Source organism: Elephantulus edwardii, unplaced genomic scaffold (genome assembly GCF_000299155.1).
Source record: "Elephantulus edwardii isolate Elephantulus edwardi_28Jun2011 unplaced genomic scaffold, EleEdw1.0 scaffold00071, whole genome shotgun sequence".
NCBI classification, from domain to species: Eukaryota; Metazoa; Chordata; class Mammalia; order Macroscelidea; family Macroscelididae; genus Elephantulus; species Elephantulus edwardii.
In genome coordinates this window covers 7,541,416-7,564,959 of record NW_006399821.1, presented here as the reverse complement: position 1 = coordinate 7,564,959, position 23,544 = coordinate 7,541,416, and the positions used below count along the sequence as shown (strand labels likewise).

The window sequence follows — 23,544 nt, the reverse complement described above, 5'->3', positions numbered from 1 at the left end:
GCTCTCCAGTCCCTCCTAAGTTAGGTAGTAATTTAGAAAATCACTGCTCCTGAGTGTTGCATAGTATTCCATCATGTGAATGTACCATAATTTCTCAATCCATTCGATTATGGTTGGACATTTGGCCTGTTTCCATGTTTTTGCGATGGTGAATAACGCTGCTATGAACATTTATGCCTCTGTTCTTATTTTCTCAGGGTATATTCCAACCAATGGAATAGTTGGATCATATGGAATTTCTATGTTCAGCAAAAAGATTATTCTTATGGTTTAGTTATCTGTCAGTCTGTCTTTCTTCCCTCTTTAAAAACATTTTTTTGGGGAGATAGTGATGAATTTTATACTACTTACTCTACTTTCTCTTCTAATTTCAATAGACTAAGTGTTTAAAGATGTAGAATATGAGAGCTGGAATTTTGTCTTTTAAAGAGATAAGACTTAGAGTGCTTGAGTTTCAGAACAGGTATTGCCACTGCAAACCTTGAGCATGCCATGTGACCACTTTGGTTATTCACTTCCTTATCTGTAAGGCATGGAAGAGGATGTCTTCAGGCTCTATCATCTGTATAAACTGTTTTTGTGCTGATCTTCTTTATTTTGGTTGCATTTTATAATATATATTCCTAATTCTGTTTAGTTTGCTCATAATTCAAATTCTGTTCTTATTTTAGAAGTATACCATAAGTATGGATTTTGTAAGAAGATTTGAAGTACAATGTGGGTCACAGGCCAGTGTGAAAAGATTAAGAGCACATCCTGCCTATCATAGTTTCAATAATAAATGGAACTTGCCTGTTTATTTTCAAATAAGGTCAGTAGTTTTTGCACATCATTGTCACCCTTTTAAAGTAGAGTTGAGTTTGAGTTGGGGATATTGTGCCTAATTAAGAGCACCTTCTTTATAATCTTCATTTTATCCTTCAAGAGACAAACTTTAAAGTGAAAATACGAAAGTACTATTATGCTTGCTGAAGTTCTAGATAACAGAAAGATCGTTTTTATTTTTTAATACTAAAAGACCTTGGAGCAGTTTGGACTCCAAGGCCAGCATCAAGTTCACTTGTTTTACAACCAGTTTCAGGATTATCCTCATTGATAGAGAATATAGAAGTTACATAGCCACTCTTTATATTTTCCTTTCTTTTCACTTTCCTCAAGTAATGAGCCCATTCTTCATTTGAAACACTTTCTTCTCAGTAGAGTTGAGAGTATGAGAAGAGGTATAACATAAGGGATTTTTGCAGCTAGTTTTATCTATCAGTGCATGAGACTCCTAGTTTTTATTTTGTTACCTTTATAAATAATAGTTGTGACCTGTAAAAAATTACAGCTATTAAGGTAGCAACACTTAAGTCAGTAAATGATTCTTTAGAATACATGGGGAAATTTAGGATACCAGCAAAAATAGATGATAACAGGCATGTTGCAAATTCTCTTAAATGAGCTAACATTAAGTTTCTCCATAAAATATTGTTAACGAAGCATTTTAGTTGACATACTCTTTGAAGACTTGTAAGCTTTTTGTTTAAATTGCTATTTGCTTCTTATTAATTATGATGCAATCTATCCCCTAATATTTCAAGGGAAAATAACAGAGAAAACATAGTAAGAATTAGGTACCTTTGGTTATAATTGCTAGCCCTGATTACAGATGTTTTAATCATCTTTTTTTATAGTGAAATTGCATTTCTCAGAATAGTTAGGTATGTCCTTTCATGTACTATGTTTCATTGGCTAGATTTTCAAGGTTAAATCAGTGTACAGTTTATGTTTCAGTTGAAAATTAACAATTTGCATATTCAAGATATTCTTCCACTGCATTGGAAATGGTAGTTATATGATCAATAAAGGTGAAGCAAGAAGCCTTTATGATTCATGAGTAAAATTTAAAGTAATGGAGCAATATTTTAAAGAATAAGATTTCAGAAGAGAAAGAGTCCTTACATTTTACGCTTTCTTATAGTTCAGGTTTGAAGTTAGATAACTTTCTATCTCTAATGCCACTCAGTCCTTTTGTCTGCTGCCTCCACGTTCTTCTCATCCTTTTCCTCATACTGCACCTCATACCCACCATGGCACCTGAAACTCTAGGAAATTGGGTCTGGAGTTCTGCCCTTAGCCACTGTGTCACTCAGCCTAGCTTCCTCTGACCCTTTTGAGTTTCTCAACTCCTTTGAAGCTCTGCCAGTTTTATGACTGGCTCTGCATTCACAAGATTTTAGCTGTATGCATTCAAAAGGGTATCTGATATTGCAAGGTAATAAAAAGTAAAATTCTTAACCATTGTTTTTCCAGAATCTTTGTAATGTTAGAACTGTGATGTTCACTGAGGGCTGTGTCCAGGGACCTTTCCAGAACTTAAATTTAAAAGTACAGAAATGCTTGCATGCATTCTTTCTTACATGAAGGAACCCTGGTGGTCCAGCAATTAAAGAATACAGCTGCTATCCAGAGGTTGGTAGTTTGACCTTACCAGCCAACTTGTGTTAGAAAGACACAGAAGTCTGCTTCCATAAGACTTACAGTCTTGGAACTCTGTGGGTGATTCCTGACCTTCATGCTTACTGTAGTGTCAGAGCAACTGGATGACAGTGGGTTTTAGTGTTTTAGTTCCTGCATAGTCTTGTAGATTCCTAGTGGCATGGTCTTTGGCTCTGCTAACTCCAAAGGCTACATTTCTCTGGTAGTTGGAATCCACCAATGGCTCTGATGAAGAAAGATGGGAAATACTCTATATTTCCAAGAGTTTTGGCAACCTCCCGGAAACTCCCTGGAGGGTCAGCTGTGACTCAGCTCCAAGATATTAGCAATGAAAGATTACCTAAAGGAGCCCTGGGGGTGCAGTAGTTAAACTCTTTTATTTGCTAACACTCAGGTCAGCAGTTCTAACCTACCAGCTTCTCCTCCAGAGAAAGATGTGGCTGACTGCTTCCCTAGAGATTAAAAAAAACCCCTCATTGCCATAGCGTTCAAACCAATTCATAGCTTACTCTCCAGAGGGTTTTCAGAGGCTGTATATTGCACAGGAAGAGAGTGCCCAGCTTTCTCCTGCAGAGCTTCTGGTGGATTCAGACTTCTAGAGAAGTCACCTATGGGGAAGCAGTTCAACTCCCATAGGACTAATGCCACCAGAACTCCCTCTTCCTAGTCAAGTTAATTGCTTTTAAAACTTTGTCCTAGTCCACTGAAAGTACCATATGGTACTTAACTACTTCCTTTCTTATAATGATTAAAGTTGTTTTCTGTTTTCCCTGTTATAAATAATACTTTGCTAACTATCAGGCTTCCTCTGTACTGATAGTTGTTTCTTGTGTTTGGTGTAGGTTTTGAAAAGGTGGAACTGGAGGGCCCAGAGTTGAGATAGAGGTTCATGCCAAGCAGCCCGTCTGGTTTCTCTTCACAGTTGTCAGTATCCCAGTCTCTCCTCGCTGCTGTTCCTGTGTCTGTCTCCTGTTCAGACTGACTGCCTTCTCATATTCCACTTTTCTGTTAGTTCCTGGTTTCCTCTGTGCCTCTCAACCTTTGCTTGGAAAAACCCAGGCTTTCAGAAGTTTCACTAGGCAATCAAAATAGTTCTTTCCTTCCACAAAGCAGACAGGACAGTTGCAGGAAGCTGACTAGTTACAGTTCCTTGTAGTCTTCAAATCTTCTGCTTTTAGCTTTGTTGAGCTGTTTAAATAGGGACAGGTGCTGCAGCTATTTTTATGAATTGTTGTCCTTTTTCTCTTTGGACAATTTCCTTAGACCTGACCTCTGAATTGCATTTAAATAGCACCTGTGTAGCAAAAACCCAAAAGATCAGTTAGACAACGTGATCGTAAGTTTGTGTCAGAAATTAGTGCTAGTGAAGAACCAGCAAGGTGGCAAAGAAGTCTCCTGATACAGAGAAGAATAGAAATGAAGAAGTTGTATAACTAGGAAATGGCATGTCCACTTGTTGTTGTTGTTGTTATGTGCCGTCGAGTCGTTTGCGACTCATAGCGACCCTATGTACAACAGCCCTAAACCCTGCTCTATCCTGTGCCAATCTCATTGCCTCTGACACACCCATCCCGATTACCCCAGTCACTGAATCAATCCACCTCATAGAGGGTCTTCCCCTCCTGCGCTGTCCCTCCACTCTGCCCAGCATGATGTCCCTCTCTAAAGACCTGTCTCTCCTTACAACATGTCCAAAGTATGTCAGGCGAAGCCCCAGAATCCTTGCCTCCAAGGAGCAGCCAGGTTTAACCCTCTCTAGGATGAATCTATTTGTTTTCTTGGAAGTCCATGGTACATTCAGTACTCTTCTCCAGCACCACAGCTCAAAGGCGTCAGTTCTCCTTCTCTCCTCCCTAGTCATTGTCCAACTCTCTGATGCATAACAAATGATTGCAAAAACCATGGCCTGTATCAGGTGCACCTTAGTCTCCAGAGAGACACCGTTGCTCTTGAATACTTTAGAGAGGTTCCTAACCGCATGTCCACTTACACAGGTAATTTTAAAATACCTATATTGCCATTTCATTTCACTAAAATAAGTCAATGATAGAATGCTCCAAAATGCCAGTGGTTCAGCCACCAGTCAGGAAGTTTTGAGCAGTAGTCCTGAGCATTTGGCTAGCAGGAACAAATGATATGAAAGTGTGAAGAGGATGTGTACTAATGTCTATAGGCTACTTCTACTCATTGTCCTCAGTGTACAAATCAGTGCAGATTTCTGTGTTCTCATTTTTCAGTTTGGAAGCATTTATTTTCCTTTAAGAATACTACTGTATTCACCAGTTTTGGAGACTGGAAAACCCACAAACCAAATAGAACAAAAAAAACAAAGTTCTTTGGCTTTGGAATATATGGAATGGTTAGAGCAAGCGGGCCTTGTCAGGAGTAACTTCTTTTTTTTAAAAAAAAGTATTATTTTTTAAATTTTTATCTCTTATTATAATACTAGTTTATTTACAGAATTCAAATATATTGTTTTCCAAAACAGAGTCTTCCAATTTCCCTCACCCCCACCCCCCACCCATCAAATTGTACACTTCTTGATGGAGACTAATACGGACAGCTTTAAATTGAAAAACATGGTGCTGTTTGTGGTTCACATTAATTTCAAATTACAGAGAAATTCCCACCTAACGGAGGCTTAGTCAAGAGGAGTTATTTCCTTCTCAAAAAGAAAACTTAGGGAGAAGTATCTGGTACTAGCAAAATGTCTTTGATAATGTTGGATTTATTGTAAGTGTTTAGAGGGAACAGAATGAATGGGGTGTAGGCAGTCTCTGTCAAAACACTAATTTGTGTCCTTGCTTTGTCTCAGATTTAGAGAAATAGCAGGATCCTTAGAAGCAGCACTTACAGAAGTGCTAGAAGATGCTCCAGGTAACTTCCTTAGAGTAATAAGTTGTAAGATATCACTAACTATGATATTTAAGTCCATGTCATCTAGACTTTAATACATTCTTATCGCATAACACTTTTTCTTATCATATAGTAAGTTGAACCTTAAAGACATTCAGTTTAACATCTTTAAAAGAAAATAGGAGGCAAATAGCCAATAATAATTATTTATAGAGCATATTGCTTAAGGTAGATGCTTCTTGCTTTATAAAGATGATAAAATGTTTTAAAATATACATAAGCAGAGTTTCTTTTTATTCCTGAACATATAGCAAATCAAGATGATATAGCCTATAGAATACTTAAATACTAAACCCTTTTTAGTAGCAAAATAGCTACCGTGTGATTTCTTCCTAGGTGGAGACTGGTTTCTGTGATATAAAATAAAAAGCCAAGTGAGCTCATTCCTCTTCCTCCAGAATGACTGTTGGAACCTGAAAGCTCCCCATACCCTGACCCTAGGCCTGAAAGTGTGGGCGTGTAACAGACTTGTCAGAACATGCTTACACATCCTCACAGCCGCCATTTATTTTGTATCATGTTATATTCACTATAGCCACATCAGCTCCAGGCTCCTTGGCGTAAATTTCTACTGTCTTTTGTGCATCTGAATCAACTATCATACCTGTATTGAATTATTTCTCTTCAGAATTAGTTTTCATCTGTCTTTGCCAAAAATGGACATATTTAATTGCTTCTCTTTATATAATTACTAAGTAAGTGAAGGTGGTGAAAGAGGTAAGTAGAAAAATGAAGGAAGATAAGTTCAAAATGAAGATTTAAGTCCTTGCAAGTAGCTCCCACTCTACCAGTACCTATTTGCACTCTCTTCTCCCTAAATTATTTCTGAATGCTGTAATTGTTTAATATTTATATATGCAAGAAAATAAACTGAAAGAAAGATAATAAACTGATCTTATTGCTATCAGGCCAGAAACGACTCATTGTTGGCCTTCCACCAAGTTTTCAGAGGTTGTAATTCACATGGGAGGTTTTTGCCCATCTTTCTCCTGTAGAGCGACTGCTCAGTTCCAGTTGCCAGAGCAGCTCTGCCTTTTGATTAGCAGTGCAGCTCCTCATGGACTTAGCCACTAGAATTTCCTTGGGGGATAATAGCATGTAAAATTATTATGTCAGGTAAATACTGGGGAGCTCTAGTGTCCTTGTGGGTAAGGAGTTGAGCTTCTAACTCAAACAGAGGCAGTTCCAGGCCTCTAGCTACTCCTGGGACAAAGATGGGCAGTCTCGTACCATTTGATTTGTAGCTTCTGAAAGACTACCTCTGACTCGATGGCGGTGAGTTGAGTGAGTAGACACTCGACTGAGACACTTATTTATGTGAATCCTTGAGAAACAAATCTTGTAGGTTTGGCTTTACCAAAAGCTAACTACAGCTCTGGATAGTTCTTCAGAATACTCCTTCCGGGACTCTTGAAGTGTACATTAGCACATCATTGGCTCAACTTTCTTAAATTTTTTTTTCCTTTTTTTTTTTGTCTAGCTGGAAGTTCATACTGCCTTTTGGCTTCCCACAGAACATGGAACAGCCTTAGAAAGTGTTGGTCAGATGAGATGTTTTTACCATTGCTTGTACACCGTCTGTGGAAGCTCACACTTCAGATCTTAGCCCGGTACTCCGTGTTTGTCAATGAGGTTTGTCATTGCTGGCTGCATAGCCTGTCAGTAGTTGGGACTGGTAAGAATCAAAGACACACTGAGATAAATAACTGCTATAAAAAATTTAATTGACATCTTGTCACGAGGGTTAATTTTAAATAAAATGAAATTTTTTAAATATTACTTCATGACAATGAAATAATTATTTTGCTGTATCAAAGTCAAATTACTCATGAAATTATAAAAAGTAGTAAAATGAACCTTTACTTCTTTTAAAAATTCCTACTTTGCCCTCTTTCTTTCTAATTGTCAAATATACTGAATAGTCACATCTTATAATGACTTAACAACTAAGGAGGCATTATAGTTAAGGCATTCAGCTGCTAATGGAAAGGTTGGCAGTTTGAATCACCAGCTGCTCCTCAGTAGGTAGATGAGGCAGTCTGCTTCCATAAAGCAGCAGCCGTGGAAGCCTTAAGAGATAGCTTACTCTGTCCTATAGTGTCACTATGCATTGGAATCGACTCAATGTGTGGGTTTGACTTTGGATACTCAAAACTGCATGGCTCATGGAAGTTTTGGTGCAGTTAAATACTGAACCCTACCTTCAGCCAGATACTGTGCCAGGTTCCCAGTCTGCAGAGGTATCTTGATTCTGCTGCTGATTTAAACTCGTAGCCATTGCCATGTGACAAGAAATCAGATAGAGAAATGTAAATTTCGTTAGTTTCTTAAAAAGACAGTGTGAAGCGAGAACATTTAAATCTTTTTGCATGAAATGTCTGTGGTTTCCAATTGTTCTTTTGCGATGTGCATTAATACATGGAAAGACAAGATTTGGAATCAAAGTTAAATCTTAACTCTTCTATTGTGTAATTTCATAACCTTGGAAGTAAACTCTGTGAGTCTCAGATTCTTCTTCTGTAAATGGGAATGTTAGTTTTATACATATTATTGTAAGAATTGACAAGATTTTTATTGCCTGTTTCCTGAGAGCCCTGACAGGCATTAGGGTGAAAGGGACCTTAGCATCCTCCCTCCCTTAGCATCCCTTGGCCCCAGAGTCTTCAGAGGCTATGCAAGACTGTTGAGCAGTTTCTGATGGAGAATCCTATGGAGGTTGCTAGTGGGCTACCTAATGGGGAAATGTCATAGCCAGCAGTTCTTCTCTTAATGTCTCCCATAAATTGCTTTAACCTGAATGTTCAGTATTCCATTCTTTTGTTGATGCTATGCATTTTTCTTTGGTTTTTTTCCTCTTGTATCAACATGTTACACAATTAAGACCATGGTTTATACAGGGAAACCTCTGAGATCTAGAACTTCATAATAAGACTCTTTTTTTCCTAAATTTCACAAGTTCTTTGCCTCTGGCAGAGTGCCATTTAACAATTTTTCTTATTGTTCCTTTTAGTAGAAAATACTTGAGTTTTTCTTCCCTGGTAGGTTTCTACCTTATAGTAGTTTTGGCGTTTACAGATTTTTTTCATTGAAATAAAATTTAATCTACACACACACACACACACACACACATAACCTACATAGTTGGAGGCTACCAGCTGGAGGGTCAGCTAGGGATCAGTCCTGACTCTCCAGTACACAACAACATTACCGTTGGTAGTTTTAATTAGGAAACTTTGGCTTATTGGTAAGGAATTACACTACCAATGTTAAGGTACATAGTTAAAGTCTGTCAGCTCATCCACAGGAGAAATTTGAGTATTCTCCTCCCCCATGATGAACTCCCTCTGAAAACCTGCTGAAGGGTCAGCTATAGGTCACTTCTGACTTGATGGTACAAAACAACTATATACACACACACACACACACACACACACACACACACACACATACATACACACACACACACACACACACACACACACACACATATTTTCTAATTATAATTAGCGCTTTGATGGCCTAGTGGATAAGAAACTGTGCTGCGTTTTCTACGAAGATGGCACTGAAAGCGAAGAAGGAAGCCCCTGCCCCTCCCAAAACTGAAGCTAAAGCAAAGGCATTGAAGGCCAAGAAGGCAGTCCTGAAGGGCGTCCACAGCCAAAAAAAAAAAAAGAAGATCCGCACGTCACCCACGTTCCGGCGGCCTAAGACGCTGAGACTCCGACGACAGCCCAAATACTCCCGGAAGAGTGCTCCCAGGAGAAACAAGCTTGACCACTATGCCATCATCAAATTTCCCCTGACCACTGAGTCAGCTATGAAGAAGATAGAAGATAACAACACACTTGTGTTCATTGTGGATGTCAAGGCCAATAAGCACCAAATTAAACAAGCTGTAAAGAAGCTCTATGACATTGATGTGGCTAAGGTCAACACTTTGATTAGGCCTGATGGAGAGAAGAATGCCTATGTTCGACTTGCTCCTGATTATGATGCTTTGGATGTTGCCAACAAAATTGGGATCATCTAAACTGAGTCCAGCGGGCTAATTCTAAATGTAATAAATTTTTCTCATCATAAAAAAAAAAAAGAAAAGAAATTGTGCTGCCAGCCCAAAGTCTCGTGGTTTGAAGCCACCAGCTGTTCCAAAGGAGAAAGATGGATAGTCTTCTTTCAGTTTATAGTATCTGAAAATCGGCTGGAGGATCATTTATGAATTGGTTCCAACTTAATGGAACACAAAAATTCTAATGATAAATTTATTGTATTATTTACCATTAGCGTTAACTTTTTAAAACATGTGATGTGCCATAAATTAATGTTGTTTGGTTTGAGGACTGACTTCTTATTTATCATTTGTCTGTCACTTTTAATCTACTAACTACTTTTTTAATGACACAAGTTATCAGAGAATAAATGTGCATAGTTTTGTAGTTTGTCCTTTAGTTTTGCCTGTAGAGAAACAATAGGTGTACTTTATGAGTAAATACTTAATGAATACATTGTAGAAATGCAGCATTTTAGGATAGTAGTTAACCCACATATATGTTCTAAAAGTTTATGTATTTTGCTCCTGTGAAAGTATTTAATCATTAAAATCTTTGTTTCAGCTTTTACTCAGACCCATCTCTAACGCAAGTACCAAAGATACTAAGAAACCTTTGGTCACTGGTAGCAAAGAACCTTCCATTACTTCAGGAAGTAATGACGGTCAAGGAAATGGTCCTTCAGAAACAAAGCCTGTGGTTTTCATTTCTAGTACTCACCTTGTGTATGTGGTTGCAGACCTGACCAAGCTCCAGGAACAGGTACGTTTGTAGAGAGTTCTAAGTAGAAAGTCATATTTTCACAGAACCTTGTGTGTACAAAACAAACGGCTCTATGTAGTAGGAAGGAGCATAGAGTTATAAGACCCAGAGTAGCTCAAGAGGGGCATCATCATCTTTCTTTCTAGGTAGTTCTCCAACTCCCCACAGCAGATAGTTTCCACGTAAGATATCTAAGAATAGATTCTTCACTTACTTGCTTAGGAGTGTATTCTGATGTTTTAATAAACTGACCCTGTGCTTCCTTTTTCTTTTTAGTAATGATGAAATAATACAGTTAAGCAGAGTCATACTCTACTGGGTTTTTTCATTATTATTTCAGTTTATTTTGTGCAGGCATAATCTTTACTTTTTACTTTAATTTTTTCCCCCTTTATTTAGTTAAATATTTCCTATTTAACCCTTGGTTATACTTTTAAGTTGTTACGATATTTGAACTTTTTTTTTTTAACATTTAGATCTCATTTGGTTTGGCTTTTAACATTAAAAGATCTTTGGGATTTTAGTTTTTAAATCCTTTAATATATAATTCTGCTTTCCTCAAGTTTATATACTTTGTGTGATGCTTAGATAATATTGTGTGTTTTGAACAATTCAGCTTTAGTTTGTTTGGCTCCACAATCAACACTCTTGGTACCAACAGCCAAGAAATCAAGAGACAAATTGCATTGGGAAAGTTGGCTGTCAGGGACCTCTCCAGAATACTGAAAAAGTAATGTTAGTCTGGAGACTAAGGTGCACCTGATCCAGGCCATAGTCTTCACAGTTGCTTACTATGCATCAGAGAGCAGGACAATGAAAGAAAGAAAGATAGAAAGAAAGTTGATGCCTTTGAGCTGTGGTGCTGGAGTTTAGTGTTGAATATAACATGGACTGCTAGGAGAACGAACAGGTTCGTCCTAGAGAGAGTGAAATCAGACTGCTCCTTGGAGGCAAGGATTCTGAGGCTTCCTCTGACCTACTTTGGGCATGTTGCAAGGAGGGACCAGTCCTTGGAGAGGGACATCATGCTTTGAGTGTTGGAGGGACAGAGACAGAGAGGGAGACCATCGATGAGAGGGATTGATAGGTAACGGGTAAGGAGGATAGGTGTGTCAGAGAGAGTCAAGTTGGAACAGGGTAGAGCAGGTTTCAGGGCTGTTGTACAAAGGGTCGCTATGAGTCACAAGCAACTTGACGGCACATAACAACATACCCACCACCATTGCCTTTATTATGTGCTTGTATCACAGAGATCCATAAAATTCAAAATGGTTTTGTTTTTTTGTCTGTGACTGTTGATAACCATTAAACACTGTTGTTTTTCATGGTTTAAGTCATCTTAAAAATTTTAAAACATTAATTAAGAATGTTGGTATTTTATAAGAAAATTAACTGCAAGTGTCAATTTTAGTTTTACAATTAATTTATCAACAGTGTTTTAGAATTTGCAAATGGTACTGCGTCTTCCTTATGGAGTTGGACTGCTTACCCAAAAATGGCACTCTGCCTTTCTGGTGGTTCAAATCCACCAGCAGCTCATCAGAAGGAGGACAGGCAGTCCCTCTTGTGAGATCTGTAGCCTCCATAAACCTGCTGGAGGCTCAGCTATGCCTTGATTCCAACTTTATGGCAATGAATGAGTGAGTAAATTGATTTATGTAAAGCAACTGGTCTTCTAAAATGATGTTTATTTCAGCTTCCAGAACTCTTGGAAACAATCAGACCAAAGCTTGAAATGATTGGCTTTAAGAATTTTTCTTCTATCACAGGTAAAATTGAATCTTTAGACTGCAATTTTTTAATAAGAAATATTTTTTTTAATTTACGATTATAAAAAAATAAATCAGAGATTGTAAAATATATTTAATTAATATTTTCATCTCTAATTCTAAATCCTTTACTGTATCTATCTATGATTCTGTTCTCTGACAACTACTTCCCTAAATTAGATTTAATATTTAATTTTAATAATTTGAGTGATTTATTATAATACATTTTTAATTCATAGTAGTATTTAAAATATACACCTAGGTGTGAGTGGACTAAATGCCATCTATATATCTCAACAGCTGCCCTTGAGGACTCCCGGCTTTCTTTGTCAGCCTGTATGCCTGCTTTGAGTGACAAGATCATCCAAGATCTAGGTGATTCTTGTTTCAGTTACCTGAAAAGTGCCTTAGAAGTTCCAAGGCTCTACCGAAGAACCAATAAGGTCAGTGATATCGCCTGGGGGTGGGGAGTGGGGAATCTGAGATGGGGAAATATCTTCTAAGTAAGTAAGTTTAAGATGAGCTAGAAGAAGGAGGGAATGGTTGGAGTAGAAACAGAAATAGGTTTCTAGGAGTAACCTGAGTTATGTTGTTGTTGTTGTTATGTGCCCTTGAGTTACCTGTGACCCATAGTGACCCTCTGTACAGCAGCTCTGAAGCCTGCCCTGTCCTGAGACAGTCTCACTAATTCTGACACACCAACTCCCATTGCCCAATTCACTGTATCAAACCGTCTCATCAGGGGGTCTTCCTTTCCTGCATTATTGCTCCACCCTTCAGAGCATGATGTCCTTCTCCAAGGACCTGTCTCTCCTGGCCACATGCCCGAAGAGACAGAGCTTCAAAATCCTAGCCTCAAAGGAGAGACTTAGTATCACCCTCTCCAAGACAGACCTATTTGCTTTCTTGGCAGTCTATGGAATGTTCAAGACTCTTCTCCAGCATCACAATTCAAAAGTATCAATTCTTCTTCTGTCATCCTTATTCATTGTCCAGCTCTCTGATGCATAACAGGTATTATGGTTTTGCATAAGCACAATCAAGTGTTCTGGGATTTCCATTTTCCTCAAGGTTAGCCACAGTTTGTTGTGAACCACACAGTCAAATGCCTTTGCATAGTCAATGAAACACAGACAATCATCTGGTACTCTTTGTTTTCTACCAAGATCCATCTGGCATTGGCAATAATATCTCTGGTGTCACAACCTCTTCTAAACCCAGCTTATATTTCTGGTAGTTCTCTGTCAATGTACTGTTCCAGTCATTTCTGGATAATCTTCAGCAGGATTTTCCTAGTGTGTGATATTGGTGATACTGTTCAATAATTTCCACACTATTGGTTCACCTTTTTTTTTGAATGGGAATAAATATGGATCGCTTCCATTCAGTTGGCCAAATAGTTGTCCTCTAGATTTCTTGGCACAACTTGGTGAGCACATCCGAAGCAGCATATGTTTGTTGAAATACATCAATTAGTATTTCATCAATTCCTGGGGCTTTATTTTTTGCCAAGTCCTTCAGAACAGCCCAAGTGAAAGGAAAAAATCAAGACGTTAAGAAGCTGAAGAGAAGATTTCAAAGGACAGCTCGGGAAGACAAGGCAAAGTATTACAATGAAAAGGGTAAAGATCTGGAGTCAGAAAATCAAAAGGGCTGAATTCACTCAACATTTCTTAAGCTGAAAGAACTGAAGAACAAATTCAAGCCACAAGTTGCAATGCTTAAGGATGTGATGGGCAGAATATTGAATGATTCAGGAAGCAATAAAAAGATGAAAGGAGTATACAGAGTCACTGTACCGAAAAATATTGGCTGACACAGAAGAATTTCAAGAAACAATATATGATCAAGAGGCAATAGTGATGGAGGAGGAAGTTCAGGCTCCTCTAAAGGACTTAGGAGTAATCTGAGACCGAAACTTAATTAATCTCATTTGTTTTGAGGAGAAATGGCTATCTCCAGTAAAATCCTGGAAGTATTTGTTTTTTGTCTTTATATAGCATACTAAAAAATAAATGTATCTTGTTCCATTAATATTGTTATTGGAAATACCTGCTTTCATGGATTCTTTTTTTAAAAAAAGAACAAGATTTCAAGAGCTACATTTTAAAATATTAGAGACCTTTGCAGTTGTTGTTTACCATCAAGTCAGAACTGACCCCTGTAGGTGACCCTCCGGTGGGTTTTCAAAAGCAGTGAATCACACGGGAGGAAGTTGCCCATCCCTCTCGTGGAGTAGGTGGTGGATGTGAGCAACATGCCTTTGAGATTGCAGCACAGCTTTTGACCAAATTGAGCACATGCTGGTAGTCAAAGTCTCTTGTTTCCCATATAGAGCAGTGATTGGGGTATTTAGTTTCACCAGTTTCTAGATTTTCTCTGTTGAGCTCAATTTTCAAGCATTTATTCTCATTTTGTCCTTGTTAGATTTCACATAATTCTCACTTTTCTTTCTCCACTCAGAGTTAGATTTTAGGCACTAAGGATTATTCTCAGAAATGAAGTTTTGCTAGTGGTTCTTAGAAGTAGAGATGGTGCGGATGATGCAGGATAGGGCAATGTTTTGGTCTGTTGCTAGGCTCACTCTGAGTCAAAGTCCATTTGAAGTTCCTTAACAACAGCAAAAGGAGCAGCAGGAAGAGGGGAAGCAATCTTACCTTAGAGAGCATTTAGTTTCTATTAGTAGAGGTAAAACGGTTTGGAATGGAGTAGTGGTAATGATTGTACAATATCATTAATAAAACTAATGTTGTGAATTGTACATGTGAAAATGTGAACTGGCAAGGAACTCTAGAATCTAATCATCTGAAACTTCATATTCTTAGTTTGGAGCCAGCCTTTTTGTGAATCTGCCAGAGTTAGAACCTTGTCAATTGAATGCATTCGTCACCCCATCTAGTGGAAGGAGTTGTGTTTGGTGACTTGAGGCTTTAACCAACCTCTTTATGGCTGTTTTCCCATTTCAGTTTAAAGTTTGGAACATGCAAAATAGGTTATTGTGGAGTGCTGGTTACAATAGTGGACTAGACAGAAAGCAATTTAGACCCTCTCCACAAAAGACAACAGAGATGGATAATTCTAAAACTTACAGTTCAAAAAGAAAGCGTGAGAAAGTAACTCATACTTAATTAAAACATCAAATAAAGAGTAAAATGAAACACAGACTGTAAACATCCTAATGTGACCATTTTGAAGAGCTGTCTCTGTGGTATAGAAATCCAGGATAGTGGTGGCAGTACTCACAACAGTAGCTAGCTGATGATTGGAAAAAAGATGCTTTATCCCCACTTGTCCACCACGTACCTTCCTGGAGATCAGGGGAGTGATGCTCACCACCATCACCTCTCATCAGGTGACAGTATGAAACCAAGTTTCTCCTATAGGCTAGGATTTTGAAGCTCCATCTCACATACTTTGGGCATGTGGCCTTAGAGAAGGATATCATATTCAGAAGGGTGGAGGGACAGCTCAGGAGAGGAAGACCTCAGATAAGATGGATTGATACAGTAACTGGGGTATTGATTGGGGGTTAGTGTGTTAGTGAGACTGGCTCGACAGGGCAGGCATCAGAGCTGTTGTACATAGGGTCACTGTGGGTTGCAGGTGACTCAACAGCACATAGTAACAACAACAGACATTAATGGAGCTAGTTGGAATGGTAGTGGCCATTTTTAATCAGGCAGTCATATGATCTGTTATGCCAGGAATGGCAATTTGGAGAGGAATGGTGATGCATAGACAGTCACATCATTTCAAAGTCTATCCTGGATTATCATGCTGTGAGTGATAGGATACTATCCATGCACATACAAGGAAGAACACTTGGATATGCACCAACCACTAACACCAAAGAAAAAGAAATTGAAGACTTTTACCAACTTTTATAGCCCGAAATTGATAGGACATGCAATCAACACATTCATCATGATTGTGACTGGAATGGAAATGTTGGCACTTGGAAAATATGTCCTTGTTGATCGAAATGGTGCTGGAGGTTAAATGATAGAATTTTGTACAATGATTTATTCATTGCAAATACCTCAAAAGTGACTATATGTGTGGACCTCAACTGATGGACTATACAGGAGTCAAATTGAATACATCTGTGAAAGAGTTGATGGAAAAACTCAAAATCCATCCTCAAGATAAGGCCAGGGCCTGACTGGGATGTGGAAATGCAAATTGAAGCTGAAGAAAAGGAAAACAATTTGACAAAATCAAATCTGAAAACCATCTAATGGATAGATTTGATGTATTGAACACTAATGATCAAATACCAGGTAAGTTGTGGGATGACATCAAGGACATCATCCATACAAAAAAGTGAAAGGTCATTATAAAGACAGGGAAGAAAAATGGATGTTAGAAAAGATTGACACACAAGCTAGAATGTAGAGAGTCCAAAATAAAGGGGAGAAATGCTCAAGTAAGAGAGTTTAACAGATTTCAAAGGTCAGATTGAGAAGACAGCAAAATAGTGCAAGAACGTGTGCAAGGAGATGGAGTTAAAAAATCAAGAGAGAAGAAAACACTTGGTATATCTCAAGTTCAAAGAACTGAACAAATGCAAACCTTGATCCATTAACTGGCAGCATTGGTACCACCTCGTGGGTGCTTTGTAGAAATGCAAACTGTGACATCAAACATCTGCTCAATCAGAATTTGAACTTAGTGAGATCCCTAGTGATGTGTATGGACTGTCATAGGTAATTAATTTATAAATGGGTAGATGAACAGCTGAATCTAGTCTGACTTCAAACACCATTCTCACCTGTGTGGTTTTTTAGACTTGTTCTCCATGTATAATTATGTGGTATTCTTACTTTTAAAAGGCAGGGATATTAACCTTTTAACTTGATGTTAGGTTTACTGTTATTCTTTGACTTCTTTTCTTCTGTGCATATTTAATCACTACTAACATTCTTACAGGAGGCTCCCACTAAAGCTTCCTCCTATGTGGACAGTGCTTTGAAGCCCTTTTACCAGCTTCAGAATGAACACAAGGATAAAGTCCAGCAAGCAATAATTCAGCAGTGGCTAGAAGGAGCACTTTCTGAGAGCACTCATAAGTAAGTAACTTCAAAACATAATATGTGGTACTTTCTTAGGAGAGTCCCAAGGAGAGATCACCAAGTCTGTTGGGATGTTTGTAGATGAAGTTGCTGGACACTGATTAGTTCCAGTGTCTGACTCAGAATGCCCATTTGTGTTGCAGACTGAGGTTTGTGTTCAGTCCCACTCCACACACAGGCCCAAGGACACCTTTTTCCTATAACTGTAACAAAGCTGGTCTGTTTGCCTGCTCCTGGTCTCTCAGGCTATGTGCTGCCTCAGCTTTGTATCCCACCTCGGCTTACAAGATTATCTCGTGCTCCCTCTCTATATGCCTCTATTCGTTGCTCTTAATACCATCCCCGCAGACAGCATCTTTCCCTTTAATACTCCTCCTCTTCCCAGGCCTACCTGTCCAGTAGCTCTCGTCATGCCAGGTAATCAAGGATGTAGATTGAGAAGATCCTATAATCAGTGGAGAGAATGCAAGACATTTTGATGTAGTTAAACTAGATAAAGAACCAGTATCTAAAACCCTTGAGAGTTACTGTGATTGAATTTATGTCTAATTAAACCTCCTTTTTCACAAATGACAGTATTGAGGATATTAAAAACATTCCATTGACTTATTAAGTATTGTTTAATTATTAATTTTATAAAGCATTTTATTATTTTGATTTAACTAGTCATTCGTGGGGTAGTTTAGAACATAGCAGTAATTTATATTGTTTTTATAGGCAAATGTATTCCAGATCTCTAAGTAACTGATTTATGAACAAAGGGTTTTTTTTTATATTAATTTTAATGAAAGTTTACAGAGATTTTGGATTTCCATTCATTCATTGTTGCACTTTGTGAACAAAGTTTTGAAATATAACACTTTTATAATTTAGAAATTAAACCATGCCCATGTATATTTGAAAGCAGTTAATGTTATTTTAAATTTTTAAATACTTTTTCTCATTAAAAGATAAGCTGCTCTTAGAAATTGTTTACATTTAGGGATTAAACTATATATTTTCACCCTGATACATGAAAGACAGTTTGATTTTCTATTAGTCTTGAGGATTAATTCTAAATAAATCCCCTGTACCTCTCTCTTGATATGCCAGAATGCAGTACAGAAAAGTTAAAAGCCTATTATTGTCACAGTCTTAGGAAGAAGTAAATATTTACCATGCCTTAATGCTTTGTTGGAGATTGTTTCAACTTAAAAAAATTTCCCCCCCAAAAAATGCCAATTACTATACTGGATCCTATACAAAAATGCTTCTGTTTCACTGGTAAATGTTTCTTATTCTTAAGGTACTATGAAACTGTGTCAGATGTCCTGAATTCAGTGAAGAAAATGGAAGAGAGCCTGAAAAGGCTGAAGCAAGCTAGAAAAAGCACCCCGGCCAACCCAATGGGCTCCAGTGGAGGCGTGAGTGATGACAGCAAGATCAGGCTGCAGTTGGCCTTGGATGTCGAGTACTTAGGAGAGCAGGTAACAGCGCTGTCAGATCAGCACGTCTGAAATCCGTTCCAGTGCTGGTGCTTCAGTAAGCCGAGACGCCATTAAGATGACTAGAGAATTGACTTCCCAAATGTTAAGAAGAAAAGTGTCAGGGCTCTGAAATACGTAAAACTCAATAGTTTGTACTTTCTTGTTGTTGGTAGGTGCTTTCAAGTACTCATAGCAACCCAGTGAGAACAACAGGCCTGAACCTTGCCCTATCCTGTGCCATCTTCATTATCTCTGACACACTAGAGCTCACTGCTGAAGTCAGTGTCAAACCATCTTGTTGGAGGTCTTCCTCTCCTTCGCTGACCATCTATTTTCCCAAGCATGATACTCCCTTTTTTTTGGTACCTAAGACTTGAAAAAGAAGATACAGAAAAACTATAAAACATTTTCAAAAATTCAGAGAATTTCTGAAATCTCATGAATTAATGATTGGGCTGTTGTTCACTAGCACTCATTTTCCTAAAACTCACTCAACTGTAAGCCGACAAGGACAGACAACTGTCCTTTTTGTCTACTGTCTAGAAAGTACATGAGACATAATTAGTAGTGAGTCACCACCTTGTGAAATATGTGTTAGCTTAACATAGAAGAACTGGAAAAGCCTTCATCTTTCTGTATTACTTGGAAAAGCGTGTAACTTCCATATCTCTGCCTGTTTTACAGGGTCCTATAACAGATTTTAGAATCGTGACACACAGATGAGTGCTGATGTGTAATCACTTGGGAAGCAGATAAGGATAACATGTACTTGTGTCACTAAAGTAACTTCCTTGTAGTGTCATACAACATTTTAGATGTTCAGAGATAGGTCAGGTTTACCATACAGTAGTAGATGCTCAAGGAAGAACTGTTTTCCCAGAAACAAAGGAAATTGTAAAATTTCCATCCAGAAGCATGATTTTCTAATTGATTTAAGTTTTATTTTATACCTCAGGAATGTCACTGAAAAACCTACATTTTTCTGCTTCAGTTGTTATGTTTCTTTATTTAACAAACACTTTGTCTTTTTACGAGTAAGAAAGTGTTTATACAGAAGGAAGACGAATAGGTATGTAAAAGAAAGAAAAAGAGGCTAGGGAGAAGGAGAGGATGGAAAAGACAGAGTATCCTCAGTAATCCCAGCCCCAAGGACTAATCCTAAACACAATGGCATACATCTTCCTGAATATTTCTCTGGAAGGGTTTGTGTGTGTGGTTTTTTGTTTGTTTTTTAACAAAAGCAGAAGTGAATAAAAATACCTCACAATATAAATGAACAAAATATAATGAAAATGAAGGAGTGTATGGAACACAATTAAAACAAGTTAATAAGAAAAGTGTTTTTAAAACCCCCCAAACCAAGCAGAAGCATTATACCATGTATTCAGTACCAGAAAAATCCAAATACTTGTGCCAAAGTGTTTTCAGTTCATCAGATTCTAAGAAACTACATTAATGTTAAGCATCAAAATTAAGACTTTGAGTTAACACTTCTGTTTTGTCTCCTTTAAAAAATAGTCCAGTTTATTATTTTTCTCATGATGAATTTTTTTTCTCCAATATGTTTTGTTTTTAAGTCCCTATAAGGCTGTTTGTAGGAAATGATTTGATTTGATGACCTGAGATAACTGAACATACTGTCTACTTAGAATACTAAATGTTTGACCCCTTATATTATTATATTATAAATTGTTAGGAAGCTGGGTTTTTTCCGTTTGTTTTTCTAACTAAAGTCAACAGAGTGGGTTCTTGTTTAGGTTTTTAAAAGGTTTTTGATTTTGAGGGTTTGGGTGGGTTTTCTCTCTGCCTTCAGTTTAGCTCACAGTAATGTAATTTCTTCTCTCATGACTTTGGCAGATACAAAAGCTGGGCCTGCAAACAAGCAACATAAAAAGCTTCCCAGCTCTCACAGAGCTTGTTGTTGCAGCCAAGGACCAGGCAACAGCAGAGCAGCCTTAAGCACCTTGGAAGGACCCTGAAGGGCAAGTTGGACGTATATCCCATTGGGAAAAAGTGGATCTGTTCTGTGACCAAGTCTACAGCAAAGAAGTGCTTCCAGTGCGTCTCCAGCCACCTGCCATTCCATCTTCTCTTGGTATATCTGGGTGTTCTTTCACCCAAAAAGAACACAAAGCCTTTTTCCATTGTGTGGAAGATAGTTTTTAAGACATTTGAAACTTTGTACTATAGTTTACAGGGGGGGGAAAAGTGTTTTATTTTTGTTGTATATCTTAGCATGCAAGAGTTGATTTCTAAAATGACTGAAGTCAGTATGAATGTAAAAAGTCATCTCCCAACTACTACATGGAGACTAACATAGCTTACTGTATGGAAGAGCCCTTCTCCGAAATGACAGTGACTGTTGATGTATGACTTTCTAAAAGAGGCTCTGAAATGGGGTCCCTGTCAACACTGGGTTCAAGGACTGGGCTTCCAATATTGCTTATTCCCCACAACTCTGTCAGGGCCCACAATGGTAGGAAAATTTACATTTCCTGAATAAAAGACATGTCTTCTGAAAGTGTGCACACTTCTTATTTTCAAATTCACCATATGTTAAATATTCTTAATTACTTGTGCCTTTTAATGACAAGTGTTCCCTTATAGGGAATAGACTAGTACCTAGTCAAGGGTTCTGGCAGTGACAGCCCCATACTGGAAGTTCTCCATGGGACAAGAATTAATGCACCTTACCATGGACGTCACTAGGTAACTACTCTTTCTGTAAGATCATCATGGTTATAGGGTGGAGAAAGTATTCTCATTATTATGTTGCCTGCAGCTCATAGCCACCCTGTGCACAACAGCTCTGAACCCTGCCCCATCCTGAGACAGTATAACTGTCTCAGACCCACCTACCCCCATAATTCCAATTACTGTCAGTCCATCTCATCCAGAGTTTTCCTCTCCTGTGCCTTTTTCCTCCACCCTTCCAAGCATGATGTCCTTCTCCCAGGACTCATCCCTCCTGGCAGCATACCCAAAGTATGTGAGAAGGAGCTTAAAAATTCTTACCTCCAAGGGGTGACTTGGTTTCAACCTCTCCAGGACACACCTGTTTATTCTCTTGGTGATCCAGTACTCTTGTCCAGCATCACAACTCACAAGCATCGATTGTACTCATTGTCCAGCTCTCTGATGCATAGCAAGTGATTGCAAAGACCATGGCCAAGATCACCTGGTACCATTTTTCCATTCTGGTTACAATTCTGGTTCACCCACATTTTACAAATTCAGATCTGTTCTGGTTTGGTTCATTAGCCATGACTGAACCACGAACAAGAGGTTCAAAGACCTGCCCAGAACACACTAGGGCAATCTTTAGAAAACGAATGAAGATGTGAAGCTGCCCCTGAGGCTGGCCAGGTGCCCACCTGTACAGTCCTCTCTTGCTGCCCTTCTTCCATAGAGGAGGAACTGTGGGCAGCTGGTTTTCTCTTTCATGCAGAGTGTCATGGCCATCGGAGTGGATATCCATGGCTTCACTCAAGCTTTTTCCGTTTGCCAGTGAGGGCTCTGAGACTCAGCCAGCTATGCACCCCACTTCACACCCAGCTCATCCCAGACCTCCATGCCCAGCCACCTTCACTAGGCCTGGCCACAGAGCCTGGTCAGGCTGACTCATGCCAGCAGTGAAGGCAAGGACCAAATGGAGTGAATGACACAGACCTGAGACAAGAAACTGAGAAGCTGTCTCACACCTTGCCTTTACATTTTAGGGATTTTCTTTGCTATTTTCTGCCCTGACCCAGCCGCGTGTCTGAGTCAAAAGAGCTACCCCTGTCAACATGACCTCGTTGTACAGTCTGCCCCTGACAAGCCCTGGAACGTTATTAACCTGGACTAAAGGTCCCATAGACACTCTGCTGAAATCTCTGAAATCACTTAAGTGTACCCTTTCAACTAAATCCAGGGCTGCCAAGTCAATTCCAACCCTGTAGAAAAGTAGAACCAGCCATGGGGCATCCAAGGCCGTATATTCCGTATGGAAGCCGACTGCCGCACCTTTCCTCTCATGTAGTAACTGGTAGGTTTGAAATGTCAATCTTTTGGTTAAGAACCACTGTGTTAGCAGCACTCTTACCAAAGTTAAAAAATTTCATCGCTTTTGATGAAAACCACCATCCCTATCCCACCCTTGGATACTTTTGTGTTTGTCTCAGTGTTTATCAATAGCTAACATGTATGCAATTATTCCAAAGTTTATAGATGCAGAAAGGGAAGAGGAAGTGCTTTACACAGGAGGAATCATCTTCATGGTTATTATCTAGTGGCCATAGGCCAGCCCTCATCTGGCCTAGTCCAAGACTGAGGTGTAAGTCTGATTTCACTGAGGGTGCTGGCAGAGACACTCAATAAAAAACACTTGGCAAATAGTTATCTGTGAAGACGTGAACCTATGTCACCAGTAGGGGGAAGTGCCAGCCTGCCTCATCCATTTATCAGCTGCAGTGTGATCCAGTGTCCCTAACCCCAAACCCAGGTGCCTGTCTACCCATTATACCGATCCACCACCACTGACCACCACTGCTTGTGAATGGAAGTGTCCAGAGAAAGACACCCCCTAAAACTTCTCACTGAGAAGTCAGGAGCTACTTTTGACTGGGAGGTACTAGCCCAGGCCCTCAATGGAAATCCCATCTGAAACACCACTCACAACACACTTCATTATCTCAGCTAACCTACTGTTCCGCGGCAGGGTGAAAGAATTTTTTTTTTTGCTTGCTTGTTGTTGGTACATAACATTTATTAATAGCACAAGGAGTAACCAATCATGATCTTACATTCTAACATGAAGTAAGATGTTTCTGTTTTTCATAAGGAATTTTTTAAAAAATCATAAATGGTACATGGAAGAAAAACTAAAGTATCATGAAGACTATGTATCAATCTTACTCATTTTCTCACATTCAGTGAGGGAATTATCTAAATAAAAAGTGTCTGTTTCAGTTCAAAGCTCAGTGACTATTTTCCCATTAAAAGGGAAACCCTTCTTGCTTTCTAAAATGGATTAGTGTGTTCAGACTCCTTC

General features: G+C 38.7%; 1 protein-coding gene across 1 annotated transcript in view; it reads left to right on the top strand.

The window, feature by feature from the left end:
- The window catches only part of COG2 (component of oligomeric golgi complex 2), a 60,797-nt gene extending 40,314 nt beyond the window's left edge, over positions 1-20,483 (top strand). Inside the window, exons 10-18 of the mRNA XM_006888719.1 lie at positions 672-811; positions 5,297-5,358; positions 6,878-7,029; positions 10,008-10,205; positions 11,902-11,974; positions 12,275-12,417; positions 16,904-17,043; positions 18,332-18,512; positions 20,370-20,483. Of these exons, the coding sequence (XP_006888781.1) occupies positions 672-811; positions 5,297-5,358; positions 6,878-7,029; positions 10,008-10,205; positions 11,902-11,974; positions 12,275-12,417; positions 16,904-17,043; positions 18,332-18,512; positions 20,370-20,471 (1,191 nt within the window). The 3' untranslated portion in view covers positions 20,472-20,483. The remainder of the gene's footprint in view (positions 1-671; positions 812-5,296; positions 5,359-6,877; positions 7,030-10,007; positions 10,206-11,901; positions 11,975-12,274; positions 12,418-16,903; positions 17,044-18,331; positions 18,513-20,369) is intronic.
- Positions 20,484-23,544: the final 3,061 nt, after the last annotated feature.